The sequence below is a fragment of the Polistes fuscatus genome, unplaced genomic scaffold, assembly GCF_010416935.1.
Source record: "Polistes fuscatus isolate 324 unplaced genomic scaffold, CU_Pfus_HIC Scaffold11, whole genome shotgun sequence".
NCBI lineage: Eukaryota > Metazoa > Arthropoda > Insecta > Hymenoptera > Vespidae > Polistes > Polistes fuscatus.
The window spans coordinates 4,567,822-4,592,286 of NW_025113009.1; the positions used below are offsets into that span (position 1 = coordinate 4,567,822).

The 24,465-nt window shown below is 31.4% G+C and overlaps 2 protein-coding genes and 1 long non-coding RNA gene across 6 annotated transcripts; 2 read left to right on the plus strand and 1 right to left on the minus strand.

The window, feature by feature from the left end:
• Window positions 1–823: 823 nt before the first annotated feature.
• LOC122526478 lies at window positions 824–6,953 on the minus strand. The gene is made up of 2 exons (XR_006306074.1): window positions 6,667–6,953; window positions 824–879 (listed from the first exon to the last, which is right to left on the minus strand). It is a non-coding gene; the product is annotated as an uncharacterized LOC122526478 (long non-coding RNA).
• A 4,104-nt stretch (window positions 6,954–11,057) lies between these two features.
• Window positions 11,058–16,403, plus strand: LOC122526477 (lysyl oxidase homolog 3A-like). Its single transcript, XM_043649902.1, has 8 exons — window positions 11,058–11,339; window positions 12,167–12,313; window positions 12,705–12,980; window positions 13,351–13,557; window positions 13,888–14,185; window positions 15,103–15,231; window positions 15,463–15,586; window positions 15,992–16,403. The coding sequence occupies exons 1-8, from the start codon at window positions 11,108–11,110 to the stop codon at window positions 16,112–16,114; spliced, it is 1,536 nt and encodes a 511-aa protein (XP_043505837.1). The 5' UTR covers window positions 11,058–11,107; the 3' UTR covers window positions 16,115–16,403.
• Window positions 16,404–18,295: 1,892 nt separating this feature from the next.
• LOC122526480 (protein bride of sevenless) lies at window positions 18,296–24,143 on the plus strand. Of its 4 annotated transcripts, XM_043649906.1 has the most exons (10): window positions 18,296–18,923; window positions 19,169–19,299; window positions 19,463–19,602; window positions 19,684–19,812; window positions 19,911–20,399; window positions 20,594–21,100; window positions 21,513–22,004; window positions 22,367–22,710; window positions 23,251–23,490; window positions 23,737–24,143. In XM_043649906.1, exons 3-10 carry the CDS (start codon window positions 19,464–19,466, stop codon window positions 23,998–24,000), a joined length of 2,604 nt encoding a protein of 867 aa, XP_043505841.1. In that variant the 5' UTR covers window positions 18,296–18,923; window positions 19,169–19,299; window position 19,463; the 3' UTR covers window positions 24,001–24,143. The 4 variants fall into 4 exon arrangements, with proteins under 4 accessions (XP_043505841.1, XP_043505840.1, XP_043505842.1 ...); XM_043649905.1 differs by lacking the exon at window positions 19,169–19,299; XM_043649907.1 differs by lacking the exon at window positions 18,296–18,923 and having other exon boundaries at window positions 18,941–19,299; window positions 23,721–24,143.
• Window positions 24,144–24,465: the final 322 nt, after the last annotated feature.

Below are 24,465 nucleotides of genomic sequence, written 5' to 3' on the forward strand. Positions count from 1 at the left end.
CCTCCCTCCCTTTCTCTCTCTCTCTCTCTTTCTTTCTTTCTTTCTTTATTTCTCTTTATTTTCTTTCTCTTTCTCACTTTCGCTTGTTAGATCTCATCTCACGTGCACCAACGACAAACGAGGATCCTTTTTAAATGCACCTTTTGCACACAACTAGCGTGTGTGCATCGTTAAACTCGATCCCTCGTTCGTTCGTTCGTTCGTTCGTTATTTCACGAGTAGAAATTTATAGAAAATGATTAGATTTTTGTTCGACTTGAGATTTTACCCCCTCTCTCTTTCTCTCTCTTTGTTTCGTGTCAAATTGAATTTTCTTGCTTTTTTTATTTCCTTTTACCGATCGTTCTTGTTAATTATATTCTGGTTAAAATCTTAAGACAAATTTTGTGATAATTTAGCACACGTACACACACACACAGACACGCAGACAGACATATTACTATTTTAATTATTATTATTATTATTATTAATCACGAACACGAGTAAACGAGCTAATTTGTATTATTATTATTTTTTTTCTTTTTCTTTTTCGTCTTCCTCTTCTTTTTCTTCTTCCTTTTCTTTTTCTTCGAATTATTATTATTTTTATTTTTATCCTTATTCTTCTTCTTCTCCTCCTTCTTCTTCTTCTTCAATACTTTTCTTTAGCTTTTTTCTTTTCCTTGATATCCTGGATAATATACCTTTGGGTGGATACTAAGAATCACTAATAACGAAGGACCCTCCTCGTTTCTTTGCTTGTTTCTCGATGAGCCAGCGTGTGACGTATTCCATCGACAAAATTTCTTGAACTTTTTGCTTTTCTCTTTCTTTTTCTCCTTTATGATTCGGCCAAAGGAACGACGGATGAAGAAATTTCTTGACAAAGTTTCTTATTACCTGAGAAAAATAAGATTATTCGTGATTGTTTCATCGATTGTCTGTAATATAGAGGATGTAAGTTTTCTCTCTCTCTCTTTCTTTCTTATTATTACACAAGTCTTAGGAACGTGTTTTTCAATGTCATGAAGTAATAAACATTCGATTGACGTCAAAATCTACGTTACTGTTCATTAACATAGAAATTCTTCGTTTAGAATTAAATTAAATGTTATATACACTGAAGAAAAAAAAACGTATCCTTAATGATCGGTCGAGGAAAGAAATAAAAAAAAAATATATATATATATATATTGCAATTAATAATTCGTGAAAATATTATTAAAATGTAAACACGTGTCTTAGTCACGTTTGTAAAAATATATACAAACGAATACATCTCTATTAGTACAAATGCGTTCTATGAAAAATCCCGTTGCATTAATAATCTTATGATAAATTCAAGGAAAAAAAAAAGAAAAAATAAACAGGACAAAAAATAATTCGTTACTTAATTAATTAATTTAAAATAAATAAGAAGGAAAAACGTTTCGCTCGAAGTTTTTTTATACACGAGCGATTAATAATAAAGAAAATAAAAGAAAAAAGAAGAAGAAAAATATGAAATAAAAAAAAATAAAATAAAATAAAATAAAAAAGAAGAAGATACATTGGAAAAACAACGGATCGTATTTCGTGAAAGTATTATAAATGCATCATCGTAGTCACGTTTTCACATACACACATATATATATATATACACGACTATCTAGACGAATGCACACACGCGTATACACTAATAATACATACATTCTACGAGAAGGCACGCATTTATTATTATTGTTCGCATTTGCATTTTGCAAGCGAATCCCGCGACACGTTACATAGTAAACGTATATATATATATAAAAATATATGATATGCGAAGCAGGTGTACCGAGCGGATAAAGATAACGATGCGTCTAACCGGGTGATACACCTGATATCCAGAAGTAATCCAATAACCTTTTTCACCGTATCTCTCGATATACTATAGTCAATGAAATACTCACCCCCGTTCGTCTTTCCCCCTAACCCCCTCGTCATTCTTTAATCAACCCTCTTACTCGACCTTAACTTCACTCCTATGACCCCTATCATCATGCTTGCACATTTTCGAGAATTAGCAAATTAATTTTCATATTGTTCCTTAAATCGAATTACCATATAACTAAGCTATTCATATTAACATCTTTCTTCTATCTTTTTTCTCTTTCTTTATTTCGATGTTCTTTCAATAATTACACATGTCACTGTATATAAACAGTATTACAATATCAATGAATAGAAGAGATAATTCATGACATATAGAGTTATCATTTAAAAGCTTATTGCTTTATGTAATAGGAATTAAACACGTGATTGGATAATTTAGTATTATTAAATAGTAGTAAAAAAAGAATGTTGTGTTATACGTCAAGCACGTATATTGGTATATATAAATAGATGATAATTTTAAATCATTATAAATGGAATATTAATAAAAAAATTGATACGTAAAATAGTATATTAAAATATCAGTACAAGTATATTATATTAATATTAACGTCTAAAAATATACGATTTTTATTGTTGTATCATTTAAATGCAATTCTTATCTACAAAGTTGTATACGTTAAACATCGTATAGAGATATTCTTATAAATTTATTTAAATTTTAAATTCGTTTGCTAATTTTACCTAGGCCAAAAAATACTTTTCAAATAAATATTCTAAAACATTGATCTTCAAATTGCGTACAACGCAAGCTTCCCGAAGAGTTTTACGAATTCTTATTTGAATATATTACATTGTATTAATATCATTTGTCGTGTTTAAAAAAAAAAAGAAAAAAGGAATTTTCTTTTTACATTCATGAAAGTTCCGCGAATCGAAAAAGTTTCAAATGATCACCTGGCTAATAAAACCATGAATTCTTGTTTTCTAACAAATATATAATACTTCCATCGATTTACGTAGTGATTCCAAGCTTTTGGACGTTAGTGTATGCACGCATGTACGTATATTATCTAGAAAAAGAGAGAGAGAGAGAAAGAGAGAGAATGAAATGTCTACGAGGTCGGAAGCCCACGTGAAAATTATCTCGAATAACTTCCGACCAGACGATGACGACTACGACGAACAACGATCGTTCCTACGTCAGAACGATCATAATTCTACGTCGTTTAATAATGTACGAATGTTGTTATCGAAGCGACGATCATTTTCCAAGTTGATTTGAAATTTTCGAATAAAAATTTGGAGGATGAAGAACAGAATATGAAGATGAGAATACAGATAGAAGGGATAGAATAAAAGAGGAAAAAATAACAAATGAGAAAGTAGTAGTGGAAGGGAAAGGGAATGAGAAGGAAAAAGGGTTGTTGAAAAGGGTGGATGAAATTAAAGGATATTTTATTAATTAATTAAGAGAAAAGTTTCGTTACAATGGGAATTGTAACAACGAGGATTAAGGATAATAAGTAATAATTGGATCCTCCCCAAAGGAACGTACGAATCTTATTCAAAACGGGACTAATGAAAGCAACATAACTTCCAAATTAGGGGCTGACGTTTCTCTTTCGGGTTACGAAAAGCCTACTCGATAAACAATATACGTAGTGTCCCTTTTTTTGTTTGTACAACTGGAACGGAATATTAACGAAACTTTTCCTTCTTACAATTAGAATCACGTGATTTGTAGAATTTTAAACGTTTCTTTGATTTCGGTATTTTTTCTTTTTTTTTTTCATTAGGAAATAAACGGAATTGCACGGAATTGTTTTAATGGAATTTTTCCTACGAATTGTTTTTAGTCGCGTGATTTGTAAATTCATGAACATTTCAATCCTTCTTTCATATATAAACCGTATTTTCAATTAATCCACGATCTGTTATTACATTTTTTTCCTTTACTTAATTAATATCGTATACGAGCGAATTAATGGAATTTTTCCTTAAATCCTTATCACATTAAATTACATTTTTTACTTCTTGCTTTTGATTTGTCCGAATGACGTTCATTATTCGAGTCAAATAATTCTCATTCGCTTTTAATTTTTATTTCAAAAGCATTTTTTCGAACGGCAGTATTATGCTGACTACGTTGAGTACAAGGTTTTTCTATTCTTGTATCTTCAAATAACTTTAATCATTTTTTAATTAATAATTCTAAATATCTTGTTATATTTACCATCTTTTTCTTTCGTGACAATTTTGTAAAAGACGAAAACGTTTACAATTGAAATTTTTTAAGGAAAAGTTACATGCCAAGTTTTCGTTATCATTTTATTTCAATCCTAAATAATTGCTAATCATTTTTACATAATTACTTAGTTCGATTGACTATTTCGGTAAAAGAAAATGATTTCTATCGACCACTAAAGATTATTCCATTCGCTAAACTGAATTGCATTATCTTCGGCCATCATCAATTTTACTTTCTTCCTCGATAGAAAATTCTTCTAAAATGTTATAAAAAAACGTCTACGTTAAATCCATTTTTACTGGCAATGCATTTATCAATATTCGAACGAAAATCTGATGATACGATTCTATCTTTATTTTTCTTTCTTAAAAATCTCAGTTCTTCCTCATCACTGTTATCCAAATTTTTGTAAACCTCGTAACAGGTTTCTTTTTTACTGCTACATGACTCACTAAAAAACGATTCTTCGACTTTTCTTTTCGACATTGCAAAAAATTAAGACAGAAATTTTATCATATATATATATATATATCACTCGTTAGTACATAATCTTGTTTTTTATCTTTTTTAAAAAACGAATAATAAATTTAAAAATCTTTGACACTATTAGATGTCTCGTTCTCGACTACAAATTTACAACTGAACGAATACTCTAATTTTAATCATTTTGGAAAATGATAATCATTACAAGTCTTTATTACAAACTAACATTAGATTAGATAAGAGATGCAATATTTATTCACGAGAAGGGATACCTTAATCTTATCATTATAAACTCACTTTTTCTAACATTCCGAAAAGCTGAAAGCGTGGTTTGATGATAATTTTCTTGTTTTTCTTTTAATACGTTAAAAAAGACAGTGGTAATAGTACGAGAAGTCCTGAGATTCATTATACATATATATTTTTATCTTTTTTTCCGTTTGTATTAGATTTTTACATATATAAATAAATTTAGATAAATATTAGATAAATTGTAAGATAATTTTTATATTAATTTCTTTTTCTATATATATATATATATAAATATATATTTTCCATTTTAATTAAAAGATTTATTTTTATTAGAGTCACGTTAGTTTCAATATTAATTATATTTATCTGTCTCTTTCTTTATTTATTTATTTCTTTCATGAATATAAAAGATTTCTATCATCCCCGTCTAGACGATACAGGTAAATAGAAATGGAATGGGATAAATAGGTGAATAAGATATACGCATAAAAGGAATCCAATAACATTTAAATAATATGAGAAAAGAAAATAAAGATTTAACATCGATTTTCGTTCGTGAATATTGTTCCTCATCGAATATCGATGTCGCATAAATTTTCTCCTAACCATTATCCCCATGTTTGACAAGAATCGACCGTTCCGATCCCTCCTTCCTACCATCTATATTTCCCCATATCCACCCCATCTTATTTTTTTTTCTTTTTACCCTTGAAAAATTTACGATCATGCTAGTTTAGACTCACTCCATCGAAATTGGGCTATTGATGGGTACCAACGATTGATCCTTAAATGATCGATCTTTCTTTTATTCGTATAAGTTACTATCTCGTATGTTTCAAGTATAATACTTGGAACAATCAAAATCGGAAATGATCATGAAATAATTATCTTTTTTAAAAGTGTTTATATATATATATATATATATATATATATATATATATATATATAAAAGTACAGATTTGTATTTTTCCCATTCGTTTATATAGAAAATCCAAATTTTGATTTGTTACTGCAAGAGATAAGATTAAAAAGAAATACGATAGAGAATAAATTTGCAATTTTTTAAAATAAAATTAATGATAGAAGAAAAGGAAGAAAACTATCGATTTAGGAAGGATATTCAACTAACGTGAGAAAATCACCGGATATAAGCTCTCGTTCGAGATTTCAAGAGGACGCGAGTAGATTAGGATGAGGTTAACGTCACTCGAATAGAGAGAGAGAAAGAGAGAAACCCGGCTCCGACGTGCATGTCACGCACATGTATTGAATGCACGTGCATAGCGTTTATATACGGGGAAGAGAAAGAGATGGTTGCGAGAGATATGTTGGTAGAGTGTGGTTAAGAAGAGAGAGAGAGAGAAAGAAAAAGAAAGAAAAAGAGAGGGTGTCTGTTTTATCGACTGAGCTAGTCGTATGTAACGAGCACGAGTCGTCACGAGAGATGTTAAAAACTTGTCGCGACGTTTAAAACTCGCGTGGTGTAACACGAAAGGACACACGAAGTCATCAAAACGACAGAAAGAAAACTATAAAACGATAGATGATAGAAAAAGAAAAGAGATAGAGAAAAAAAAGATAGAAAGAAAGAAATAAAAAATAAAGAGAAAGAGAAAGAGAGAACGAAATAAAAGAGAAAGAGTAGGAGAAAGGTGAAAATAAAAGAAGGTAGGGGAAGTACCGTACGGGTACACCCGGTATAACGCAATGTATCGACGCAGAGAGGAGCGCGCGATCGTAAGTGCGAGAGGAGAGAGAGAGACAAACAATGAAGAAGAAAAGGCAATGGCTGCCGGCGCCGCCAACGAGAGTGAGCAAGCGCGCACCTCTCTCTATCTTTCTCTTACTTCGTATTTGCACGTAGGATGTGCGCTTGTAGAGAGCCGATTAAGCCGGCAGAACTCTCGTCGTCCGAGTGATCCTTTCTTTAGGTGTCGCCTTGACCACGAGTAAAGAACTACCAGGATGTCTTTCTTTTCCTCCTTCGGTTTTTTGAAGGATAGGAGAGAGAGCACGCGTATCCGACGATGCGGTCCAGGCCGGTTTGCAACGATGCGATTCGTCGGTTATCGAACCGCGGTCCACCACCACCACTACCAGCAGTACCGGCACAACCACCACCACCACCACCACCTCCACCACCACTACCACCACCACCACCACACCACCTCCACCACTACACTACCACACCTCCTTCTCTTTTTATTCCTTTTCCTCCACCACCCCCACCCAATCTAATTCTCTTACTCTACTACTACTACTACTACTACTACACTATATTACACTTCTACTACTACTACTATCTACTACTACTACACTACTACTACGACGACGACGACGACACGACGACGACGATTACTGTCACACTATATTACTACTCTACTACTAATCTAATACTATTGCTACAATTTATTTATCTTTTTCTGTCCTTCCCTTTCTAACACAGAACGTGCGACAGTAGTTAAAATAATGAATGGACAGATATAGTCAATTCCTCGTGATCGTCTTTTAAATCGCCTCCTCACAGGCACAATTCTTACTCGTAGAAAGATCAAAAAGTCTTGCCGTCTACCGTACCGTACGCTGGATAAAAACCTACTGGCATGCTCCGTCGTTCTCTGAGTGAACCGCGATGCACCGACGCCGTTGCCGCCGCCGTCACCGCCGGTCGCCGTCGCCGCCACCGCCGCCGCCACTGACGAGATCCACCAGTGGTGGTAATGGTGGTAATGGCGGTAATGGTAGTAGTAGTGGTGGTACTGGTACTCTGGTACTGGTGGTGCTGATGGTGGTGGTCATGGTGGTGGTGGTGCCGGTGGTGGTGGGGAGGACGTACGGAGGACGAGTAAGGATGACGCGCTACATAAGCGCATGCTGCGCCATGAGTGGAACAAAGAGAAAGTATCGAGAGAGGGATAGACGCGCGGACAACGACGATTGGGCGTGGTAGAGTCCCTAGTATTATATCCTCTATTTCACGCTACCCCACCGCCATCTTGGTGACTTCGAAGAAAACCCGCCATTTTCAAATCGAAGCGCAATTCACCCGCGTAAATCGACATTATCGATAGTTCTTCCTACCAATTAAACGAGATATATCGCGCCGGCTGTTTACCCGCGAAATTTCAAATTTTAATATCGCGATTGTACATGATTTCATTCGAATGTTTTGTAATATTTTGCCTTTATTTCTTTCGAAGTAATATGCGTGTATTCAATTTTATTTTTTTTTCTCTTTTCCCGTATACAAATATATGATACTTTTCGATAGTAGAAAATATCGTGTTAGAAAAGTAACTGTAAACTTTAAACTTAATATTCACCTGCGAATCGTAGTTACATTCTTTCCTTGTAAACGTCACAACATATATTCGTCTTAGCGATTTATGGTGTCCATTGTCCGTCCTACCAAATCGAAAAAGAACCGTCCCACTTTCCCCGTTCATGCTATAGAGAAACGATTCCTCTCTCTCTTTCTCTCCTTCTCCGTATATCGTAGGAGTTGTAGACATTGACGTATATCATCGGACATACGTTGAGAACGAGTTTATAATTTATAGCTTGGATATAAATAATTCATATATCGGGTACGTCACGTCACCACATGTTTTTATTACCTTTAGGGAACAAAAAGGAAAAAATAGGAACTAAATAATCCACATTCCCCTATTTCTAATTCGTACGTGGATATAGATATTTCTTCTAAGGATTATGTAAATTATATAATTTCATTTTGTTATTTGACACGAATGTCGATAAATGTTTTTTTAGGATAATTCAAAGGACTCGCAATCTCCATTAGAAATCTAGTAATCAAATTTTTCGTTTGGTTTCTTCTTTAATGGATTCAAAAGATTCCATCCCTTATGATTGAGAGGCTCACTTTTGAAGTATGTCAAGAATTTAGCCCTGGGACGTTTATACTAATAGCTTACGATAATTGCTTCGACACGTTGGTTTCGGTTACGCCACGAAACGAAGCGTGTCAAAAGGGGCCTGTTATTCGAATTATATATACTTCCTTTTTCTTCGTCGTTTCTTCTCTCTCTCTCTCTCTCTCTTTCTCTTTTTTTTTCTTATAGCCATCTTAGTTGAGTGGATGACGAGTAACGTGAGATCACGATCGAACAAGTTCAAGAAAAAATTCTACGCATGTGAGATCAATTTGTAGCTGTTTTCGAATTAATCATCTCACTTTGAAATGATAAATTCGATTAGTTATTGGAATCATTTTACATTTAACTTTTCACTTCTTTTCTTTTTTGTTTTTCTCATTTCTTTTTTTTCTTTAACTCTTACCTTCTTTTTTCTATTTCGTTCAATCAACATTACCCTTTTTCGAATCGACGAACCAACGATTGTGAAACTCCAAACGATACAGACTTACGTATCAAATAACAACGACCACGTTTTGCTCAGCCGCAGAGGCTTTCTAAACACCCAGATCTTTTTCCCTAGAGATCATATTGCTCTCTCTCTCTCTCTGTTTCTCTCCCTATTTTTAATCATTTATCCATTTTACTTTCGCAAAAGAAACGATACTTTGACGTAGTGTATGCGGAATGAAAAGAAAGTAAAAGAAAAAAAAGAAGAACAAATCATATCAGGGGAAAAAAGAATTAGGGGAAAAACAAATGAATAAAAAAGATAATGAACTTAGGGTACGCAACAAATGAATAAAATAAAATACATAAAATAACGAATTTTTCGTTGGAATAAATTACAAGTATGCGCGGGGTTGAATGAAAAGTATATTGGAACATTTTGTAGAGGTCTTGTTGAAAAGAAAAAAGAAATAGAAAAAAAAGGTTCTTCCGAGAAAAGAGAATCCTTTATATCAGTGGATCACTTTGAAGGGAGACAGTCACGAGATAATGAATTTCAAAGGAAACAGACAATGGCGCCAGAACGTTGTACCGACTGTTATGCTTGTGCGCTTTAGAGAAACAACCGGATAACGTCTTCGACGATCCCTATCGAAACCTTCGGCCATGCATCAGTGGAATTCGAAGAATTTATCCGAAGAATTCGTTGCGTTGTACGTAGTACGTTAAAGCCTTCTTTGGTAGTGACTCAACGATTCGCATATTTCCACGATGTCAAACATAACGCATAGCTATGCTTTAGCAGTAATGGATAGATAGATAGAAAGAAAGAAAAGAAAACAAACGACCATAAATAAGAGAAATACGTAGACGAAATCTGGTAATCGAATTTTCACTTGACCCTCGTATCACTCGAACAAGAAAATTCTTCACATTTTTCGTATTTCTTTTATTTTTCTTTTTTTTTTCCTTATATATAATAGAAACAGATAGTAAATTGATGAAAATATTATCGTTCAATAATGCACCTTACATATTTTCTTTTAATTAAATAACACAACACTTTCATTTTATTTTATTCATTGGGATAAGAGTAATAAAACCGGCAATGTTGTTTCTGATATAAGGAAGGAACTCGTCAATTTTCATTTTAACAAAATTACGCATATGACAATTTTCTTTTTCTTATTATTTCGAACAGTAATCTAGACAGATCTAATATTATTTAATGTAAATATATTGATCGGTAAATTTCTTCAATTGCAATGATTTCATCGTTGCCGATCAAGACTCTAAGAAAAATTACTGGTAAGAGTAAGAAAGAGATAAAGATGGAGAGAGAATGAGAGAACGGTAAGAAGAAGAAGAAGAAGAAAAAGAAGAGAAGGAGGAGGTTGTGAAAAGACAGAAAAAGAAACGATCTAACATGTGCGCCTCTTGAGAAGTGTTAGCTTCTACTATATCGTTCATTGGGTTACGTAGACGATGATCTTGCGTTACATGAGAGAGCAAAGATATTACATTGCGTGATCGACGGTGCACGCATCAGTAGCACGAAGAACGGTAAACGAAATACACGTGTTGCTTTAAAGTTTTTAATGTGTCCAGGCGGGAACCATCGATTTCTGAGAACAATTTATCATTTCTTCACAATGATCTTCTAACGATCAATTCTTTCTTTTCTTTTTTTTTCTTTCGATTAATTCTTATCCGAATGACAATTCAAATTATTATCAAATGTATCGACACATTGAACCTAACGAATTATCAGGGTTGTCGTGTATTTTTACAAAAGTTTACGAAATGTCGAATCTTGTAAGAAATATTAACATATTTCATTCGTGTCGATAATAATAATAATAATAATAATAATAAAAATAATATACAACAACAAAAAACGAGTAAGAGAAAAAAGGAAAGAGTTGTAGGAAAAATTTTGAATGAAATAAGAAAGATCCGAAAGATGAGATCGAATAATTTATTAAACGGTAGAAGTTTATTCATCTTGATGATGATCGTGTCGGTTTTGTTTGATCATAGCGCGATCGCCGATGACGATAATGAATCGATTATGGTCGCGACGGTGCGCGCGAAAAAGGCGCGAATGGTGAAGAAACTTAAAAAAGATTTTAGAAAGTTGAAGAAGCAAGAGGGGGCTATTAAATTGATCGGTAGCGAGAAAGGTGATTACGAAGGTAGGTTATATTCTTACAAAATTAAAACCAAAGATGATCGAAGAAAAATTGAATGAAATACTATTGCAAGAAGAAACTTCGTTGTTTTTTGAGGGATAGTATATTATTTCAAATTTCCCGCCATAAAGTTAATCCGCACGTGGATGGAACTAACATAAGTTATATGACTTTAAGTATCCCTGAACACGGAACTATAAGTTTAATAAAAATATATAGACTTATCAGCTGACGGAACGCTCGTTATATTATACTATAAACGTTGTGTAACGTTGATTAAAAAGAGGTCAACGCGAGTAAGATTTATGTCAACGACTATGTACCCGACGCACATAACGCGTGACGTACTTGAACTATACCGCGAATTACGTGATATGCGTGTATGCATAGATATATATATATATATATATATATAATTTAATTAATTTATTTAATTTATTTACATATGTAAATATAATTAATGTATTTAAATATAATCAATACCTGTATTATATCTATCTATCTACGTATACCTAACATATATACCTAATGAACAAAAATGGTATCGACATTGTCCAAATATTTCATATTAATCGAAAGCGATAGGATTTATGAATTTATTGCCGGACATAATAAACTTTTCCAATCCTTCCGATAATTAATAATAATAACCGAAACATTAACAACGCGTTTCCCATCCCTTTTATCAAAGATTCTCTCTGTGAAAATGTTCAAACTCAAATATCATTGAGATATCGTAGTCGTTTAATTTAGATCGTTACGAATGTTGAATGAATTTCTTTTTCTTTTTTATTATTTTTGTCCTTTTTATTTGTTTGCTTGTTATACAGGAAATGTAGAGATATTGCACGAGGGTAAATGGGGCAGTATTTGCGACGACGAGTGGGATTACTTGGAGGCCAATGTGGTTTGCAGACAATTAGGCTTCGACGGTGCAATTAAACCAACGACCAACGGTCATTTCGGACAAGCCAGAAGTGAGAAAATCTTTTCTTTTTTTCCTTTTACCCCTTCCCCTATTTTTTTTCTCTTGCACATTCTTTTTCGAACCCGAAACTACGATAATTTCTTCTTATCTTTCTTTTTTTTCTATTTCATTTTTCCTCATTTTCAGACTTTTCGAAATAGCATTTTTATCTTAGGATGATTTATATTTCTAGTCGAGATTAGTATGACATACTAAAGCCATTTAAAAAAAAAAAAAGAAAATCTTTATTTATTTACTGATGATAATTCGTGAAATTATTTGAAACGATGAGAAAATTTATTCATATTTAATAATCGCAAATAATTTGTTGAATAGTAAAAAGAATAAATCGTTTAGGTTTAAAAAAAGATCATTGTAGATCGAATAATCGATCCTTTTAGGAAGATATTGGATGGATAACATTTATTGCGATGGTACCGAAGAAGAACTTTCCAAATGTCGTTTCGATGGATGGGGAAACTCTGATTGCGATAGTAACGAAGCTGCCGGTGTTATATGTTCTCACGAAGAAGAAAAATTGCCACCGCCTTCCTCGTTGAAAAAGAAACAAGAAAAGTCAAGGATCAAGGATGTGCATCAGCAAGGCATGGCTTTACGATTGACTGGTGGTCGGGGTCATAACGAGGGTAGACTTGAAATTAAACTTGGAACTGCTGGTAATTGATTCGTTTTAATTCATCTCTAAACGCAATAATATTAATAATAAATCAAATCAAAAATAATTATTATCAGAAAAATGATATTAAGTAATTAAATATAAAATGTTTGATTTATAATTGAAAGAAATAATCGAAGTAATCCAACGTTTAATCAAAATATATGATAATAACAATAATAAATGATGAAAACATTTGTAGGTATATTTATTAAATATCCATTTTCTTTTGATTTTTATTATTATTATTATTATCATTTCGATGATTTGTTGGACAATCTAATAAAGAAAGATCGTCGACAAAGTGTAGCAAAAGGTGGGTAAGGTACACAGTTAGGTACATAAATACATAAAAGCGTTTGTCGTTCCAGATTGGGGTGTCGTGTGTGGCGACGGCTGGTCCCTATTCGAAGCAGGGGTGGTCTGTCGTCAACTAGGACTTGGTTACGCCTCCGACGCAACACAAAGCAACTATTTTGTTGGCGAGACTATACCCATGGCGATTAGTGGTGTACGGTGTCATGGGGACGAAAAGAATCTGGCTGAATGTTTATACGATAAAATTCCTGATTGTCCTGGTACGTAACAATTCTGGGGAATTCTTATTACTAAATTATACTTTTTTTTATTATTATTTCCCAATCACAAATAATATTATTTAATAATTAAATATATAATATATTAATATACTATATGTATATGTAATGAGAAATAATTAAATAATTGTACTTTTCAAATTTATAGATAATAATTTTACAAAATTATTTTGTAAAATGTATTTCTATATTTTGGTAAATAAAATGAATGACAACATTTATTCATTTTAAATAAATTATTACTACGATAATTAACAAATAAATAAATAAAAAAAGAAAGAAATGATAAAAAGATTTATATATATAAAATAGGTGTGAACGAGAATGTGGCAGGTGTCGTATGTTCACGAGATATGCCGGATTTAATTTTTGATCATATCGAATTGATGAGAACAGCATATTTGGAGGATCGTCAGCTTTATTGGCTACAATGTGCAATGGAAGAAAATTGTGTTGCCTCGAGTGCTTACAAAGTTCAAAAGGAATCGTATAATTGGCATTTTGAAAGCAGAAGGCTCTTGAGGTTTACCGCAAGGATCTTGAATGCAGGAACCGCTGACTTCCGACCAGCCGTGCCTAAACACTTATGGGAATGGCACATGTGTCACATGTGAGTTTTGATAAGCGAATGACGTCTGTCTTCTGACAGGAAAATTACTACTACGATAAATCCATATCGATAATATGCGTATTCCTATATTTTTTTTATCTACCGCGATGTACATAAAAGGAAACGCGAAAGTGATCTTCCTCTCTTTGTTTTCTGTCTTTTTATATTATTAAATTTGATATTATTTTACGAAGAAAATATTTTTCATAGAAATTTTTCAATTAATCTTTTTTTCCGCAAATTTCGTGAGTTCATTTGATAAGTGAGACATTTTAATCAATGTTTTATACTTTATTTTTATATTATTAGTATTATTATTATTAGTATTATTTATTAATATTCATCCTTGTTCTAAAGCTTAATGAATTAATACGAAGGATGATACATATAGATGAAATTAGACGTATCGTACTTTATACAGACAAAATTTTATATATAATAAAAATTTAATTAATTAATATCTTTTTTTTCAAAAAGATTACTTTAATCAAGTACAATTTTGAACTGATAGCTTGGAAAAAATGTGATATATAAAAGTGAGTAGAAATATTAATTAAGATAGCAAGTTATCTCGTTAGATCGATCATCTGTATTACTTTTACTCTAAGATCTGTATTACGATACCCTAAGATCATGATAGATCGTAGTTGGTTGAAGTATGAAAGGGATGATGAATTTGGACATATGTTATATATAATATAATACCAAGAATGGTGACCTTCCTAGCTTTTCAATGTTTCTTGTTACATTAGTGTAGAACATACTCGTAGAAAGATTGAATTGGTTATGAGTAAAAAGACATGGATAATAGATCATTTGAAAAGTATGATCTATGATCAAAAGAAGATATGTTCGGAGTTGTAAGCTTTTGAAAAAGTAATCCATTAAAACACGTTAACTATTATTATTTTATTTAGGCATTATCACTCTATGGAAGTATTTGCTACATTTGACATAATCGATTCGAGTGGCAACAAAGTAGCCGAGGGTCACAAAGCATCCTTTTGTTTGGAGGATAATCAGTGTATTCCAGGAGTCGAACCAAGGTAAAGTTAAAAGATAACAAAAATGATCTTCCATCCGTTTAAATAATATTTTCTTTTTTTCGAAATATTATTATCAATTCTATAAATTATGCAATAAATTAATCATTCAAAAATTGTATATTCATCACAGATCATGTATTTAATAATCATTAACTCAAACTTACACATATCGCGAATAATAATATTATATAAAATGTACATTTCAATAACAATTAATGCGTCTTTTCACAGATACAAATGTGCTAATTACGGTGATCAAGGAATCTCCGTTAATTGTAGCGACATATACAAACATAATATTGATTGTCAGTGGGTGGACATTTCCGAGTTGGAACCAGGACAATATACACTCAAGGTATATAATAATATATATTTTATATTAATAATAATAATTATAATAATAATAATAATAATAGGGAAACTTCATCTTAGTTCTTACAAAAATATCTCATTAATTTTTCCTTCCACTTTTCTCTCAATTATATTTTAAATCCCTAGAAAATTGGGTCTTACGTTCGTATTAAAAATGAATGAAGAAATGGAGTGAGAGATAAAGACAAAGAGAGAGAGAAAGAGAGAAAAAATGAATTCGTTTGATTCATCGACGATCAACAATCAGCAAAAAGCTTTTACCATTTATCATTTAAACGTCCTACCCATTTTTTTGTTGTTGTCTTCTTTCAATCGCATATTTTCGTTCATCATTTTTCCTTTTTTAATTTGTTTTCCTTCTTTTTTCTTCTTCTTTTTAATTTTGCAGGTCGCCGTAAACCCGGAGTTTAAGGTCGGCGAAATGTCATTCGACAATAATGCAGCAATTTGTCGTTTGCTTTATACAGAAACCTTCGCCACTGTACACAGTTGCGTCATGGGGAGACCTTGATATGATTCTAACGAGTTCAAATAATAATCAGTTATTTGGATTTTGGATAGGACATACGAAACTATTGATAAAATTGCTTAAACAATGTTTTTTCTTGTTCTCGTACACTCGCATCTTGTTCTCTATGTTCTTTCTTTATGGTTTATAGTATAAAAAATCTTATTCCTTAATACTATAATCGTAGGTGATATTACTTAAATTTTTTCAAAAAATGAAATCCTAAGGATACACTTTAAATCATTGTAAGAATAAATCTATATAAAATAGAACGTTATTGCATGGCAAACGATCGATCAGGTAACGTTGTTATTCTCTCACTCACTCTCTTTCTATCTCTCTCTCTTTTTTTCTCATAAACACACTTTATCTATCTATGTCTATCTTTCTTTCTCTTCCTCTCTCTCTCTCTCTCTCTCTAGCCAACTCTTTTTCTTTACTCCTTGCACTCCGATAATCGGTATACACGATGCATAAAGTGAACGCTATTTTAGACTATTATAGATAGCTGACGTAAAGACATTCTTTATTCCTCCTTATAGTATATACAATAGACTAACTAAGTGAACATTATGATTCGATCATGTGATGCATTTACATTGATTACATATTCCTTTTTAATTCCTTTTTACGTTCTTTTTTTTTTTTATTTTTTTTATTATAATCGTTCAATTTTTATCAAAATGTTTTATGTGTTATCTATCGTCAGAATGATTCACATAATCCTTGATATAAATGATTGAAAAGAGAGAGAAAGAGAAAACTGGAAAGGAAGAGAAACAGACAGAGGGTGATTTCATTGTGGTTTCATTTACAAATTTACAACACGGCTTTGAGATTGCATTTTAACTAGGTTTTGTCATTTCGAGGACGAACGATCGATCAGTTGTCTATGATCGATGTATCCTTGCAGGAAATTAAATGAGAGAGAGAGAAAGAGAGTATGATTTGTTATAATGAACAATCGTTTTATAAAAAATAATAACTATTTAACAAGGAAGTATGATTTATGATCGATATAATGATACCATAGAGAAAATCATATTTTCTCGGATATGATAATAACGTTGTACGTAAAGTATTATTTAGAAATGAATATTGCAATTTTTTCTTATCGATGAATAAAATAAAACAATTATTTATGATCGATGATGATAATGTAATATTAGAAAAAGCAAAAAAAAAAAGAAAAAATTACATAAAACGAAATTCTGACGTTTTATCGATAAATTGATAAATTTTTGTTTTATAATTATTATGATTATATTGTTGTTATAAATTATTAGATAAACATTTGTATCGATCGATCTTAGAAAAGTATATTTATTTTTCATAATTGTCGATATAACAAACAAAATATATAAACGAAGAGAAAGGATTTATTTTTGGGACTAAAGCATAATTCATTGTCAGTTCATTTAACGTGATACAAGAGGAAATAGGAAGAAGGAAAAAAAAAGTATTATAAGTTCTGTCTGGCAGGAACATCATATAAAAGGTTTAAAATGAATTTTATCGCATTTGCTAGCGAAATGGTAAATGAAAACGAGAGAGGGAGAGAGAGAGAGAGAGAGAGAGAAGTCTCTTTTAACGAGTTTAAGGTTTAAGCGTTTAAATTAGTTTCGTTAGGCTAAAATCTAATTAACTCGATGCTTACTCGAGCTATGCTTATCGTTTTTTGTAGTCTTTACGAGCAACCCACGCACTTCGACTTTCATAATTTTAACATTATTACATCGATACAAAACGTCCAATAACTAAATAGATAAATCAGATCTGGATACGTATTATAAAATAAATATAAATATAATTGTATTATATAAACTGTAATTAGTGTAAAAAAAAAAAACAAAAAGAGAATATATGTAATATAATTAACTTATATAATCAATACTTTCAAATTTTATTACATAAATTTATTATACGTATATGTGTAGTATAATATATAACTTATGTATAGATAAAAATAATAATAATAATAATAATAATTATTTATCACTTTTGTCACATTAAAATTAACGTACGATAATAGGGAAAAATTTGTGACGGATTGACAAATTTAAAGATACCAAATTTAAACAACGATCTTGATAAATACAATAAAATAATAAACTACGAATAAAAATTAGAAATATATTAAAATGAAGAAAAGAAAAAAAGAAATTGTAAAAAAATAATAAAAATATAATAATACTATACGATTGATTAATAAAATAAGAGATTAAGACGAGATGGTTGAAAAATATAATAAACTAGCTAATGGAAAGTTAAATTGTCATTTATAACAAGGCATTGTATTATATCTTCAGTAATATTAAGTAAAAATAAAAAGAGGCTGTCACAAGTCAATCAATTAAAGCTTATGTTCACCTTAAATGGCTGCAGAAAGTAAACGTGACTATGTGTTGGCCATATAATTCGTTTAAGAGGTAGTAGACTGGCGGGTCTAGGCCAGGTAAAAATATGGCTTCCATGGCTGATGTTGCTAGAACATTTCCTATCACAGTCGAGATTCTAAACGTTATCAGCGCCGACATGAAGCTACCTATCAGTCTTGAAAATAATCGTGAAAATAAAAAAACAATCGTTAACAAGTATCGCGTATCATTAGTGATTAGTGACAAATTTCTCATCATGAATGAGATCGTTAATCAATTGGACTCGCATCGTTTCTTCGTTAAATAAATTTTCTTACGTTGTGTGTTCTAAGTGTTTTCGAAACAATACACTCGATTTAACGATATTTTTAACAATATTTTTGAATGATCTAATAATAATTATAATATTATGCTCGTCGACAGATTTTAACAAGGTATTATTTTCGATATAGTCGTATAAAAAATGATTATTTAATATAATAATATTATTGTTTGCCGAGAGAGAAAAATGACTCTTCTCGTGGGCTCGGATTTATTTGACGTGATCCAAAATTAAATATTAAATTACTTTATACGTGGAAAAGAAACGTCGATAAACTATCCCTGTTACAAATTCTTCTTTTTCTTCTTCTTATTTTCTTTTCTTTTTTTTTCTTTGACGTCACTAAAATCGTTTAAGATAAATCTAACGAGACCAGGACTCGTGTTCCAAATTATCCAGCTAAATCGATCGACGATGAATGGACTACTGTGATATTGAATTACGAAGGACCGTTGGAAGAAACACTTGGAAAGATTTTCATTAACCAAGTAATAGTCCTTTTATCTTGTTTTCTATTTAACTAAACGAAAAAGAAAAGAAAAGAAAAGGAAAAAAAAAAGAAAGAAAAGAAGAGAACGTTTTCAACTATAAAATTCTTCAAAGACTTTGATACGCTCGATTATGATTCGCTTGATTACTTATGTTCATCAGGATGTCAAGATTAACGACCATGAACGTATTGTTCCTGTTGATATTAAACTTTGACTGGGTCATAATTACAACAGAGGAACGAGTAATATGTGGAAAAAATCGAACGCTTCTGGAAATCCCAGGAAAAGCAATGTTGTCGGGTATAAATGAATCACAATTATTTAATTATTAAATTTTAGAAATTTTAATTTAACATTATATCCTTTTATTCGTTCGCAAAGTTTTCGTTGACCTGAACAAAGGACCATTTTGTAATGTTACGTCGATCAAAGGATACGAAGAAATGTCTACAGCAATATTCGTAATCCAAACCTTGAACAAATTGGAATACGTGTCTGATTTAACGTTAGGTAAAGCAGAGACTATTTTATTGGATTAGGATTATCATATGATTTATATTTTTTTAAAAGACGTGACGAGATTAACATAATCAATATAAATTTTATAGGATTAAGGATTTTCGACACGTGTCAAGAAAATACCACGGTTTATAAGCAAACTGTACAAGCTGCTGTTAATATGGATTGTGCTGAACATTATGAAATGGGTGTCCTTGTTCCAGCTATTTATAATAATATTCTCGAACCTTTGACCAATTTCAGTCTCTTACCTATAAGTTTCTACAAAGAAGAAAATTTAACAAAACCCTTGATCAATATCATGGTGCATTATATTAGTACAAGATTTGAATCTATTGATTTGCTTTTAACCAATTCTGATTTCGTATTAGATTACTTTTTTGATGCAACTAAAAGTTCAGGTATTTGTGTAAAGAATTATAAGGATATCCAAGAATTGGAGGATAACGTTACCGAAGCTGTGATCGTTGTTATCGGAGATGTCGAGGATATCAAACAATCGATTGAAAAAGGAGAGAAACTCGAAGGACCTAGAAAAACATGGATTGTTTTACCTCTCGACAGGTCGCATGTTGATGGTAAAATTTCAATCAAGTTTGAAGTAATTAATACATCTCTACAAATTTCAAAATTCTATTGTATCATACAGGATGACTCTAAATTTATTTTTTTTATTTTTTTTTGTTTTGAGACATAGAAAATTTATTTATAAATATTAGAATTTAAGTTTTTTTTTGATTAAATCGAGATAATATTTTTTTGGATTGTTTAGATCTGATACCATCAGGATCGTACGTCGTGAAATCAGTGTCCTTCGATTTCGATGCTAAGCGAGAAGTTCAATCAATTGACAAGTTTTCCGAAAAAAGTTTTAATTCGGTGACAAATTCGCCATATATTTTAGGTATTGGTAAGGCTATAGTCGAATTAACAGGGCTCTTACATGATTTAAAAAAAAGAAATTGTCCTCGAGAAAACGTATCGTGCATGATGCCTCGTTTCAATCCTCATATTCGTCAAGAAATTAAAAATTCCGAGATTTATGACACCCTACAGGTTTTACCGAAAGATCAATCGATCAAATATAACGTTGCTATGAGGAATCATCAGGACTCGTTCATTGATGTTGCAACTTATACTATTGAGCCTAATAAATTTCGAATATTACCGGAAAAGAAGATACCAAGAATGCCGAAACTCTGTTTGAGAAAATTTGCTAACAATTGCGAGGAGTGTGCGAATTTTCAAAGGAGAACCGATTCATACGGTCTTGCCAAAGGTTTGCCATTTTATTGAATTGTAAATATTTCAAAAAAAAAGAAAAAAAAACGTAGATGAAACGTATCGTGTAAATTTTTATTCATATAGGAAATATTGTAATTGAATTTAAAATTTTGAAACTTGCACTTTAACAATTTGATAAAAATTAGCCCAAAAAATCTCGAAAGAGAGTAATTAAATTTCAGAACAACCTAAAAACTTAGGACCTATCTTAATATCATATAATATTATTAAGTCTGTGAAAAATAATTTAGAAATAAAAAAAAAAAATTAAAATATTTGTCTATAGAAATAAGATAAGTATTAAAAGTAGGCAATACCTTTTGTCAGATCTATTATAAAAATATTACTATATAAGAGAAATAAGAAAAATATCCCGTATATCACAGATCGATTATTTTCAAATCTAGGTACACCGGAAGATAGTTTCTTAAAAACAGGAACCTGGATACCAATCTTTTTAACGATTGCTGTTAGCGGTACTTTTGCATGCATCGTTATCATCGTATTCATACTTTATCGTTATTTCGTCGAAGATGTACTCGATGGAAATCCAGCTTTAACGATCTTTCTGATCTTAGGAAATGTATTCACTTTGCAAACAGTTTTACCATTTTGCATGAACGACGATCAGTTTAATTCTCGAGAGCATTTGAACTCGAGAAAGATATTCGTTGCGACGTTAGCCTTTGGGCTGCTCTTTTCAGTGATGTTGTCGAGAGCCCTATTCCTAGCATTCTCCACGGGTGGTCTATTTACCACTCACATAAACGGTTACCTCCAGGGGCTAATGGTGTTCTTCGTGTTCGGTGTACAAATCGCCATATCGACCAGTTACTTCTTTCTCAGCACCCTTGACTCTGCTATCGCTGTCAGAAGTCTCACTTTTATTGCTCTTTTAGGTAATCTTTTTCTACGTAATATCAATCTCGTTTTAAAATTCATTTGTTAAATCACAAAAAATGAAACATATCTTACGTTTTAATCAAATTTATATTATTTCTCGTATATCGAATTAAACGAATTTTTATTAAAAAAAGAAAAAAAAGAAAACAAAAATTGTTGCATTTAACGATGGAAGCAATTGATTTTTTATATATTAAAAACTATTTATATATTATATTTTTTATATTATTTATATTACACTTATTATATTATTGCAATCTCAAAGATCAAGGAATAATTGTTAATAAATAATATCATTCCTAAATGAATAAGATTAATATACAAATTATATTTTCAATATTATTTTTTTGTATTCCAGGTTACGATATATTCTTACTGGCAATGTTATTCGTCGTTTGTTGTTTCATCGCTCACATACAAAGAAATTATCGCGAAGGGAAATGCTTTTTTGGAACGGTGATTGGGTTGGTAGTTACTTGGGCTATCTGGGTGACGTGTTTTATTCTAATGGAACCGGAAATTCGCGACACGGTGGTCTGTTTTGGTATACTAGCTACAGCCTATTTAATCATCATTGGTATTCTCATTCCAAGAACTTATTACATGATGACACATTTGGCAAGAGGAATTGATTTTGGACCGAGATTCGATCCAGTTATAGATTCAGCATCCGATCCAAGATCAAACGCTTTAGTTAGACAGGTCAGAAAGTGAAATAACGGAAAAACATTTATTGATGAAACAAAAGAAATACGACTTTCCTGAATCTTCATTTACTTCCTCCTTCTTTCTTTCTTTCTTTTAGCACTTGACTAGTTTCAAAGCCTTTTCAAGCACGGTTCAGTGAACTGCATCGTGTACCTTGTATAACGCATACCTCCAACCCTCCACCAACCCTCCGCCCTTCCTCACCCCTCTAAGCTTCACATAGATTTCCTACTTAGATTAGAAGCATGTTGTCGCACGTGAACCTTTTATAGATTGTACTTACGTATGTGTGTATCTATGAGTGTGTGTTGTTATTATTATTAATATTATTATTTTATAGATTATTCTTTTTTTTTCCCCCATAGTATATTACTTTAAGGTGTATCCTTTATATTTCTTTTATTTCATAAACATCGTCTAACGTATTAATCTTTGGCTCTGAAACGTTTGACGTTTAATAAACGATTCGTTAGATATTTATATTAAATATGATCTATTTAATAAATGAAATCTTTTGATATGATTGTAATTTAGAACCGAGCATTCTACGATTACGTTCATCCTATGGGTGTTGGTAGTATAAACAATCTACAAGCACCCTCGTTGTATCCAAATTATTACGGTAGCTCAAGCCCAGATCCAAGGACAATCAATCGTTGTAGAAGCCCTGATCCCAGGAGGACACCAGGTTACAATAATTATGGTTTTCGTCCTGAGATGAGGGAAATTGAAAATTCTTATGGCGTACCGCGTGTCTACGTCGAAAATTTTGATGTAAGTTATTACGTTAAATATAAAGAAAAAATAATCACAAAAAAATAAAAACGTTAGACTCAAACAAATTGAACGGTTCGTTAAACATTTTTATAAATAATTAATATATAAATTATATCCCCCGAAACGTATATATAAATAATAATATTTATTAAAATGATTAATTTTCATTGAGTAACAAAAAAATAAATCAAAGTATTCAGTAATCAGAATAGTTAATATTCAAGTAGTGGCGTTATGTTTTAGCCTCGAAACAGTCCGAACGAGAGAAGCAACATAGATTCGGGTTACGCTTTACCAAAGTGTCAACGGAAGAAAAAGAAATTGATACTAGAGGAGAAAGATTGTATCGAGACGGACGTTTACGTGGAAAACAGATTATCACCAAGCCGAAGACAACACCAAGAAGCGTATCCTTCGAGGTGTGCTAGTCCAAAAATCGGACAAACAGAAGCAACCATTTGTGAGGAAGACGAAGACTCCGATATTAATAGAATAACACGATTTTAATTTAATATGTATATATATGTACGTGTGTGTATATATTACACATATATACATATAATATATTACACGAATTGATAGATTTCACAAAGTAACGCTAATACATATAATTATTTCTTTACGATAAAATAAACGTGAAATATTTGAAATATTATTAAATACATTTATCCTAATATTTTGAACATATTTGTATAGAAAATACGTGCATTGGGTTGGTCAATAAGTAAAATATATTGAAATTTGTTTAATTAATATTTATATTTAAATATATATATATAATAATAATTTTTATTACAAATTTTTATTTTATTTTATCTCGAAATAGATAACGTCAATATTTTTCATTTGAAATTCTAATATTACATGCTTATTAGCCAACCCATTAACTTAATTATAAACTCACATAGGGAAATGAAGTTAACGAAAGTTACAAAATGACTGTGTAAGAGTGTGTGAGAGAGAAAAGGAGAG

Excerpts from the sequence above, each read along its gene's own strand:
- LOC122526477 (XM_043649902.1), top strand. The coding sequence starts at position 11,108 with ATGAGATCGAATAATTTATTAAACGGTAGAAGTTTATTCATCTTGATG. Across the intron at positions 11,340-12,166 it reads CGAGAAAGGTGATTACGAAG|GAAATGTAGAGATATTGCAC; the intron begins GTAGGTTATATT and ends CTTGTTATACAG. Across the intron at positions 15,587-15,991 it reads CAGGACAATATACACTCAAG|GTCGCCGTAAACCCGGAGTT; the intron begins GTATATAATAAT and ends TTAATTTTGCAG.
- LOC122526480 (XM_043649906.1), top strand. The coding sequence starts at position 19,464 with ATGTCAAGATTAACGACCATGAACGTATTGTTCCTGTTGATATTAAAC. Across the intron at positions 21,101-21,512 it reads TTCATACGGTCTTGCCAAAG|GTACACCGGAAGATAGTTTC; the intron begins GTTTGCCATTTT and ends TTTCAAATCTAG. Across the intron at positions 22,711-23,250 it reads CAAACGCTTTAGTTAGACAG|AACCGAGCATTCTACGATTA; the intron begins GTCAGAAAGTGA and ends ATTGTAATTTAG.